General features: G+C 37.3%; 1 protein-coding gene across 1 annotated transcript in view; it reads left to right on the forward strand.

Annotated features, from left to right (window-relative positions):
- The first annotated feature begins 7,423 nt into the window (after positions 1-7,423).
- The window catches only part of LOC106455959 (sialic acid-binding Ig-like lectin 7), a 4,742-nt gene continuing 1,327 nt past the window's right edge, over positions 7,424-10,838 (forward strand). The window contains exons 1-3 of the mRNA XM_013907880.1: positions 7,424-7,461; positions 7,653-8,036; positions 10,680-10,832. Coding sequence (XP_013763334.1) covers positions 7,425-7,461; positions 7,653-8,036; positions 10,680-10,832 — 574 coding nt within the window. The 5' untranslated portion in view covers position 7,424. The remainder of the gene's footprint in view (positions 7,462-7,652; positions 8,037-10,679; positions 10,833-10,838) is intronic.

Genomic DNA, 10,838 nt, shown 5'->3' on the forward strand with positions numbered 1-10,838 from the left:
CTCCTATTAGGCTCCATGCCTTCGTATCATCACGTCTTGACTACTGTAACTCTCTTTATTCAGGCATCTGTCACTCAGGCCTGTCCCGCCTGCAACTTGCTCAAAATGCAGCCGCAAGGCTCCTGACGGGTACCAGAAAGAGAGAGTATTACTCCAATACTCGCATCTTTACATTGGCAGCCAGTTAAATATAGAATTGATTTTAAGGTTTTATTATTTGTTTTTAACGCTCTCTATGGTTTGGCTCCAGGTTACATTTCAGATCTCCTTAGCTTGCACCTACCCACTCGAACTCTGCGCTCCTCCAGTCAGATGCTTGTATTAGTTTCACGCTCCCAGTTCAAATCTAGAGCCACTCCCACATTCTTTGCAGTAGTTCAGCTTGTGTCAAGTGCATCTTTTAAGGGGATTACAGTGTTGTGGTTTATTTTATATCAAATTTACATTAGCAGATTTAACAAACTTTTAGGTGATTTTTATCCAGTTTGACTTCAATATTCTGTACATTAAGTTTTTATGTCCCCTTGGCTTTTAAAATGAAAGATAATTTAGATGTTTTAAAATCACTGTAACAGTATTTCCTCTATGCTGCTCAAGGCTAACAGGTGTTTTTACCTGGTGGCAGAAGATTTTGTGCCTCCAAGTTTAAAAAATTTATAATTCAGATTCCATTTCCCAATGCTGCAGTTGAAACATTCATGTAAATGAGTGATACATATGAAAAAAAGTGGGATCAGAAGCCAGCGGAAAGTTTGTCCAGGGAAGTCACAGCTGTATGGTTTAACTCCATAGGGTATAACTTGATGACTCCGCAAGTTGCAGATGCAAGCCAAAGCTCTGCCACACTGATCACAGCTGTAGGTTGAACTGTGCCCTGGAGGAGTTTGGGTCTTTTTAAGGTTCCAGACTCAGTAAAAGACTTTCCACACAAGTCACAGCTGAATGGTCTCAGTTCACTGTGGACGAGTTGGTGTCTTTTTAAATGTTTAATCTTCTGTGTTTGTCGGCCTCCTGAGAGCGCTGACTTCTCGGTCCGTGTTTGTCTTGCAGTGACAGAGATACAGACAGAGGCATGTGAGTGAAATGCAGTCGTGGAACAAACTGAACCTTCAAACTCCCTCCATTAGTTAAAACGAAGCAGTCACTGAACACCTATTACCACCACCTACTGGCAAAAATAGAACATGACATCCAACCTGTTGCAAGAAAAAAAATCCCAAAATTAAATATGTATTTTTGCATAAACTATTTTTTTTAACTTAACAACCACTAGCAAATACAAAACTCTTGCCCATTACTGGAGCTTATGTACAAATATTAATCGTTGCATTGTATCACATTCAGAACAGTAGTAAGTGTGTGTCAGGCTTATAGATTTCACATTTTCTATTTTAGTTTGACATGTAGTATGGTAATATCTGCTAGTACAGATTATAAAGAATTACAGTAGTAAAGCTTAGAAAAGCCAAATACTTTTACAAATACATTTTTCAGTGTCACTCTGAAACAGGATGGGAGAACACTGCAAATGGAAGACAGCCATCTTAGAAACCTTTCATTAAAAGGGTTTGTGACATTAGTTGTTGTTCTGCTCTGTGAGTTTGATGAGTTTGTCTCTCACCTTCTATACCCTCTGCTCAGAGTGACGCTAAAGCTTGTTGTGGACCTTAAAAGCAGGTCAAGAACTATTGCCACCAGCTGAAGTCCAAGACAGTGGAGTCTGTTGAACCAAAGATAGAGACTATTGAAATTCATATTTCAAAGTTTGGAGATAATGACCTGATTCTAGCCTACTATGTTAGGGAGAACATCTGGAAAGAGTAGCTGGGAAGTTGCCTGAAAGAAAGATATGTGGAATGGGGGAAATCATACACATGTGCTCTGTTTCAGTTTTGTGGTTTTGTGGTCAGTTTAAAGACTGAAGAAAAAACAGAAGCAAAGCATGTTGGAGCCTGAAGGTGGCGCTAAAAATCCAAAAAAGGGACATCAGAGCAACTCCTAACAAATTAGCCTTCTCCAAATGAAATGTATTCAACAAATTAAACCAGAAAACAGAAGAAGAAATTACAGAATATTTGGTGTTTCCAAGAGGTACTAATACACAGAATGGCAAACCACATGACTGAGTGCCTGTATTAACACAGGTTGCAGGAACTTTACCTGCAGCTTCCTGTTGACCAGCTTCCTCAATGTGCTTAAATGTTTCTGCTTTAATTTAATGAGTCAATTATCAGTTGAGCCACTTGCACCAAAGCAGGCATTTAAATGTATATTCCTATCACTGTGGTCCTTTCAGCACCAAAAATAAATCATAAATCATCATTCAACTTCAATTACTCCCAGGAGAAAGTAATTAGTTACACTACTCCTTACATTACTTTTGCATTTCTCTGTGAAATGAACTAAAAAGCACTGTCTCATTGATTATTTATTATTATTTAACAATATAAACTTATAGGGTACAGTCCTACACAACAACACAGATCTCTATTCACACAACATCTTTTTAGTATTTAGGTATGAAGCTGGAGCCGACAGCACCAAGAAAAGATGAAAGCCAACACAAATAGACCTATTTGAATTGCTCACTTTCTAATGATGTCCGCCAACTATTTCCTTGCCATGTTAATTACACTTTCCACTGCTTCCCCACACTTCTACATGCCTAGTGTTAGTAACAGCAGTTACAAAGTGACTGGATGTCACCATGGATGAGTCCATTTGTCATCGCAGTAAATGGCATCTGGCTTCCAGTAAGAGAGGGGGAAGGAAGGGTGTATAAGTATAAAATGAACATAAAGAATGCATATGGGGTTCTTTCTTTTTGTCTTCTGTGAGATCTTCAGTGAGAAATTCTGAAGATTCGATTTCAGACATTCAAAGCTAAAAATTCCAGCAGAGAAACCAAAGAGATCAACCACTGTTCAAACTGTGAACATTGTTTTGTACATTTTTGGCTTTTCCATCTCAATTCTTGCCACGTTAGATGATTAATTTTGAAAGATTTTGATTTGCATCATACTTCCACTGAGTGCCCAGGGGATGTTGTTTCCTGTTAGGTGATTGCTTTGTCCTCTCCAACCTTTCGCCTCCAAAGGATCAGAATAAAATCACTATTAGCTCAGAGTAGGTTAGTAAGTAGAATTAAAATTATTTGGTTGTTATAATTTGCGTTGGTCCTGCTAAAGTGCATCAATACAATTTCTACCTGTAAACTGAAATGACTGGACCCACACAGTGGCTTTAAGCTTTATTTTTATACAACAAGCACTCTCCACTACACACACCTCTCACCAGTCTCCTGCATAACAATAAGAAGGGGAGAGAGTCATTAGTCCCATCAAAAATCGTGAAATCGTAAAGGGAGAATTTTTTCCCCTCTGTTACAGATTTTTTTTTTGAAGTGCCACTTTGTCCTCTGTTTTCTTTTTTGGGGGAAGGGGGAGGGGCATACACTGAATTGATACTATGTTTTTGGGTAATTGGCTCTATTGCAATTATTTTGTAAAACAAAACAAAACAAAAAACTGTACCTTAAAATAAAAATAAAAATGCAGAGTCCTAACTTCTATATTAAAAAAAACACACACACACACAAACATGGACCGAAAGCTCAAAATAGCCACTGGTCTCAGAAAACACATATCAGAACTGATAAGAACAAAGCAGAACAGACAATGCCAAAGGAGAGTACATAAACTGCTTCATGTTCAAGGGAACTACTGAGAGATTGAGGAATATGTTTGCATGTCAGTGGAGGGTTCAGAACAGATGAATCTAGAGGCAGGTGGGAGTTGCAGCTTTCTAAAATGACAGCAGAGTGCATGATGGGAACATAAAAAGCAGACTGACTGAAAAAAGAAAGACAGAAATCCAATCACAGGTCTGTTTGCTTTGACATTACAACATCCGAACAGAGTGTTTCACTCGCTGTCTCTGCAGAAATCACACAGTGACTTTTACTTTGTCGTCTCTCCTCTGTGTCTGATCATTTGGCAAGAAAACATTCATACAGGTTACAAATTTTGTGCCTGGTAATGAAAAAAGGCTTTACTTAATGGTGTTTTTTTCTTGTTTTTTCTTTTTTAAGTACTTTACAAAATGAGGCAAATTCCAGTTTTTGTTTCTCATTTGTGTAATGATTTCTTTCTTCATGTTTTTCCAGGTGATGGGTTTTATGACAGACATCACGTTACTGAGTCTCTTCATTATTCCAAGTGAGCCATCTAGTTTCAGTCATTTACTGTCTGACAGATCAGAGCAGAAAGAGATACTTTACAAAGTCACACATTTTATACTGAAGATGTTGACAGAACAAGAGATAAAAAGCAAACCCATGACTCTTAAAGTCAAATTGTTCATCATGAATTTTCTCTTTATCTACATTTCTATATTTTAAATATATTTTGTTTTTCAGGCACTTTACTGGTCCAGCAGCACTAAAGTTGCATGGGATTTGTAAACAAGATGCACTCAGAGCTTCCATCTCTGTTGGTGCAGTGATGAAGAGGTTTGTAGGATCAGGACAAGCAGCCAAAGTTTGACAGCACAAGACCTGTGTTTGGAGTGTGGATTAAAAATAATTATGAATTTGGCAATAATCCAAACAATGTGATCTTCAACAGCAGTGGGACAGTTTACATCTATCCAATGAACATTACAGGAGATTTGACAAAAAAAACTGCACCACTCTGTTTTCCACTTTAACCACAGATTAAACAAACACATACTACTTCAGAATCGTGAACTTGCCCTACAGATGTACAGCTGTTTGTGATCCTCTTCAAATAACAATTAAAGGTAAGAAAGTTTCCTCTCATTCTAAAAAGAATAAAGAAAAATCAGCTGCAGCTTTTGTGAGTCAGCTGCTTCCGTTATACTCATTTTCCATGAACAGAATCAACTTTTGGTGTTTTGGAAATTTATTTACCTGGATGATTGAGAATGCATCAAGACATTTAGTATAACACATTATTAGTCCCAGCAGAGGTGCTGCTCTTACTTTTCTAATCTCTTACTATTTTAAGAGTCTTTAGAAGGCGTTTCTGGATTTGCAGATTATAAACTGCCTTGTGGATAAATTGTTGAATCAATGTGCACTGCTGCACTGCTGCACTACTTCACACTTATATTTCATCTACGTTTATCTGGTCATGTGTCTTTTATGTTCTCTGGTTAGTCTGTCTTGTCTTCTGTGTTTTACTGTTATGTCCATGCCAGGGCAGAAGTAAATTTTCTGGGGTGAAGTTGCTGTTCGCCTTGATCAGCTAAGACTACAGATTATAGATGAAGTCAAGAAAAGTAAAAAGAATCCTGTTCTGATTACAAAGCTGATGCACACCACTTTGGCCTTGTGAATCAAAGAGATGATCAGTGATGACCTACCAGTGGGTCAGATCCTGGATCGCTAGCTTACTCTGAAATTGGAGTCTCAGGTAAGAATGTATATAGATGTATCTAACAAGATGTATTTTATATTGACTTCTGTTATCTGGCCTGTCTGAACAAGTTATTCCTTTGTAGTGTAAGGATTTTGATGTATTTTGCAAAGATTTGTAGATTAATTGAAACTTGTAAATGTAAATTTATCCTGTGTGTTCACATCTGTGCATAATTCCACAGGATTACACACCTTTACCTGAAGAACCATTTTATGATTTGTTGGACCAACATGCTCCCCGGCTCCAGAGCTTAATCTGAAAGAAAGCTGCTTGTTCACACATTCACAGCTAAAAATTCCAGCAGAGAAACCAGAGGGATCAACCGCTGTTCAAACTGTGAACTTGCAATTTTGTTTAGTATATTTTTTGCTTTATCCTCTCAATTCTTGCTGAGTTAGATGATTAATTTAGAAGGATTTTGTTTTGCATCATTTTTCCACTGAATGCCCAGGGAATGCTGCTTTCTTATTGGGTGATCATCATCAACTCGGGACACAGTGATATGTGCATCTTTGGATTTGGTTTGCTTTGTTCTCCAAACTTTCTCCTCCAAAGGATCAGAATAAAATCAGTATTAGCTCAGAGTAGGTTAGCAACTGTTGGGATTAAATCATTTGCAGTGCCTCGATAATGCTATGCTTTTTTATTAATAAGTGTTATATAGTTATATAGTGTAGTATTAAGTACACAGCCCATAAAAAAAGGCTTGTGAACATGTGTCCTCGTGAGTACAAAGCTGCAGACTCTCACTCATGCTTGCCTGGGAAAATGCAGATAAGAGGGGACCATCTCTAGTGGAAAGTTAATGAGACACTGTTTTTTAGACTAGAATGAGAGAGCTTCTGTAATAAAACTTTTAGGGGCACACCAACATTTTGAGATCCGTGGCAGTTTGTCATGCAGGACGCATCTCCCGTCTAGAAGTAATATGAAAGAGAAATAAAGAGTTAAATGGTCAACTGAGCAGTGTTTTGTCTTCCATCGGATGCCTCTGAGGAATTAAAAGAACTTGGTGTCGATATTTACACAACATAAGTAGAATGAAAATGATTTGATTGTTATACTTATACACTCACCTCTTGCCAGTCTCCTCTGTCACTATAAAAAGGGAAGAGAGTCACTAATCCCATCAAAATCACCTGTCCACTTTGACATCCCAGCACTGTCCCATAAGCTCAGCAGCAGCAGGCCAGAGACCACACCCCTGCCACATGGATATTATTTGGCAATCTTTTGTGAAAGTGCTGCAGATTTTTTTTAAGGCATGCCACTTTTGTCCTCTATTTTTCTTTCTTTCTTTTTTTGTGTGGAAAATACAGTGTACACCATGTAGATACTATGTTTTTGGGTAATAGCACTTTGGCAATTATTCTGTTGCTGTAAGAAAAAAACCCCCAATATATCTAAAATATTTTTAGATAAAAATGAAATTTCCTTATATAGCAAATAAAATAAAACAAACACACGGACACTAAAGTCAGTCTCAAAAAATGCAGAACAGACAAAGCCAAGGGAGGCGTACATGGAAGGGAACTACTGAGAGAATGAGGAATATGTTTGCATGTGAGTGGAGTGTCAGGCGAATCTAGAGGCAGGTGGGAGTGGCAGCATCTGAAGTGTCAACAGAGTGCATGATGGGAACAAAAAGCAGACTGACTGATTAAAGAACAACAGAAAACCAAAATTATCACAGGTCTGTTTGCTTTGACATTACAACATCTAAACAGAGAAGTGTTTCACTCGCACTGCTAAAATCACACACTGACTTTTACGTTGTCGTCTCTCCTGTGTAGCAGACTGATCATTTGGTAAGAAAACATTTATACAGTTTATTAATTTTGTGCATTGCAATGAAAAAAAAAGGCTTTATTTGATTTTTAGTTTTTGTTTTGTAAGTGCTTTACAAAATGAGGCAAGTTCCTGTTTTTGTGTCTTATTTGTGTAATGATTCTTTTCTTCATGTTTTTCCAGGTGATGGGTTTTATGACAGACATGTTACTGAGTTTCCTCTTTATTCCAAGTGAGCCATCTCATTTCAGTCATTTACAGTCTGACAGATCAGAGCAGACAGATACTTTACAAAGTCAAGTATCTGAGGATGTAAAAGAACAAGGGATAAAAAGCAAACCCACGACTCTTAAAGTCAGATTGTTCATCATGGATTTTCTCTTTATCTACATTTCTATATTTTCATGATATTCTGTTTTTCAGGCACTGTGGCTGCTTGTCCTCCAAACACACACCTGTTCATCACTGCACCAACAGAGATGGAGGCTCTGAGTGGATCTTGTTTACAAATCCCATGTAACTTTAGTGATGCTGGATCAGAAAAGTTTGACAGCACAAGACCTGTGTTTGCAGTGTGGATTAAAAATCATACTAATTTTAGACTTAATCCAGAAAACGTGATCTTCAACAGCAGTGTGACATTTAACATCTATCCAATGAATATTACAGGAAACCTGACACAGAGAAACTGCACCACTCTGTTTTCCAATTTAATCACAAATTATACAAACACATACTACTTCAGAATTATGAACTTGCCGTTCAGAGCAACAGCTGCTTGTGATCCTCTTCAAATAACAATTAAAGGTAAGAAAGTTTCCTCTAATTTCTATAAACAAAGTATAATCAGCTGCAGCTTTTATTCAAAACAACTAAAAAAGAAATTATGAACAAATGTAACAGAAATAAGCACATTTAAGTGTTTTGTGTTTAGCTGGAAACTCGGAAAATTAAGACGGCTCAGGACAATAATTAGTCTTCTGGGGTCTTTATTGTGAGCAGTAAAATTGGGAATCAGTAAAAAAAAAAAACTGTAGTAAAGACAGAAAAAACAGAAAATAAAAAATAAAAGAGAAGAAATCCTGCATACAAAGAAAAAGTCACTGTTTAAAAGCATATTTATGATTTTTTGTTATGTTTAAATTGTCACGGCAGGGTGTGCCGATGTGTAGATGAGGTAGATCCAAAAGCAGACACGGTGAAGACAGAACTAAGTTTCCAAAAATAAAGCGAGCCTTTATTGTGGCTGATGGCATTGTGAAGTAGTCAGACTCGAACGTCAAGGAAGGTGGTAGGGAAGCAGACTATGCAGACATTTTGGGTTTCCAAGGTGAGCAATTTATTTGCAGTGAACTTAATTTAATGTATAACTTAACAAAACTTCCCCAAAATCAATTCATTTAACAGAACTCAACATAACATGGCTCTGGTGACACAGCTCACCTCTCCTCCCTCCTGCTTCTGGTAGAGACTGACTTTAAATAGGGCCATCAATTTCCCTCCAATTGCCCAGCCAGTACCACTCACTCAACTGAGGGATCTAAAACTCTACACAGATTATCTAAAAACACAAAACCTCTACACACTTCTAACATGCACATTTACACAACTAAATGGCAGTATTAACAAAAGGAAAAACATTCAACAAATCCCTTTAAACATTAACACAGACAAAAGGAAGCATCTCTCTGGAAAAAGAAACCCCTCCGCTTGGTTTGACCTGATGATGTCATGTGTGACATGATCAGGGCTTTAAAACGAGGAAATGCCAGGCGGGCGTTTCCCCACACCTGACACTCATGATGACTGAAAAGACAAACAGAGTAAGTATGAACAAATGACTTAATCTGTAACATAATAAAGTATAAAGAAACATAACTTAGTATTTGTCTTAATTTGCAGAATGTTTGATTTGCAGGCAACAAAACGCTTACACAAACAAACCCGGGATAGTGAGTGAAGCAATGTTACTTGACAAATAGCAAATCATAGCAAATACATAGAAACAGAATAATGTGTACAATGTGCAAAAAAGATAAACACATATGGGACAAATGGAGAGAATTGCAACTGCTCCTCCACTTTGTCACAGGCATGAGAACAACTCTAGAGACACACTGAAACTGGGAAAACTAAGGGGACTATGAACACTGTATAAACTAAAAGACAATGACACTCTGTGAAAAGATTATGAAATACTATGAATACAGAGTAACTAGGAATGCTATGAAACACGCTGAAACAATGAGGGGAAAACTGTAAAACCTGTGGCAAAGATAACAGACGACCTGACAAAAAACATTAAGAGACAAAGGACTTAAATATACACATAATGTGATTAGGGGGAGTGGAGACACATGAGGAAACAGCTGACTAGGATGAACATAATGATGCACGGGAAATGTAAACCAAAAACACAAAGACATGGAAACTGGACTTTCACAATAAACAGGAAAACATGACAAGACGCAGGCATGACACAAACTTGACAACATTAACCAGACAGGCAAGAAACATGACCAATAACACACAATAAACAACAAGGGGAGTTTTAACACAGAGAAAGATGACACAAAGAAATTAAGAAACAAAGGACTAATGGCAACCTAGAAATTGACTGAAACTAGAACACAAATTAATACAAAATGACACATTAACAACATACATACTGGGTCACATGACCTAGTACCGTGACATAAATAGTCTGGTTTCCATGGAAATTTCACAAGTTACTGTTCAACAAACTAACGTCTTGACACAAGTCTCTCTCTCTACATCCCTTCCCCAACCTTTCCTGCACTTACAGGGGACATAAAAGGAAGAATCCTGTCTGTTAGTGATTAAAAACTAAAACGGCATTTGCATATTTGTCACTTCTGCATGTTTCAACTGAAATAATATTTTATGATAAGACAAAGACAATCTGACTGAATAAAAATTGCAGTTTTTGAATGATGATTTTATTTTTAAGGAAAAATGTTATCCAATCCCCTGTGTTAGTACTTAAATGTCTTGGCAGCAAGAACTGCAAGTGTTTTTGATAGCTGGTAATGAGTCATTCACAGTGCTATTGAAGAATTTTGGTTCCCTCTTCTTCGCTTAATAATTTTAATTCAGCTACATTTTCCAAGCATGAACAACTTGTTTAAAATCAAAGCATTACATTTAATTTTGGATTTCACGTGGTAAACGTCACCTTCAAGTTTTTTTTAATTTTAATTTTTTTGAGTCAAGGACCATAACACAACCACCACCATCTTTTACTCAGGTTATCTTTGTCTAATATTAAACTGAGTTTTAATCCGAAACCTTTAAGTGAGACAAATATGCAGGATTTCAGGAAGGAGGACAATACCTCACTTTGGTTTTTAATCCATTGTTGTGGCTGATCTTCATCTGTTTCTTGACTGTATTATTAGTTTACAAACTGTGTTTAATGTGAAACCACAGATTCTCCTTGGAGGCCCAATATTACAATCCCAGGTGATCTGAAGGAGAAGGAGTCTGTCACTATAACCTGCTCAGCTCTCACTCCCTGTCCACACTCCCCTCCTCAACTCACCTGGAATCTCCAACAAGACTCTCACAACAAAATAGAGGAAAACACAG

The sequence above is a fragment of the Pundamilia nyererei genome, unplaced genomic scaffold, assembly GCF_000239375.1.
Source record: "Pundamilia nyererei isolate P.nyererei 1_Seehausen unplaced genomic scaffold, PunNye1.0 scaffold00575, whole genome shotgun sequence".
Classification (NCBI taxonomy): domain Eukaryota; kingdom Metazoa; phylum Chordata; class Actinopteri; order Cichliformes; family Cichlidae; genus Pundamilia; species Pundamilia nyererei.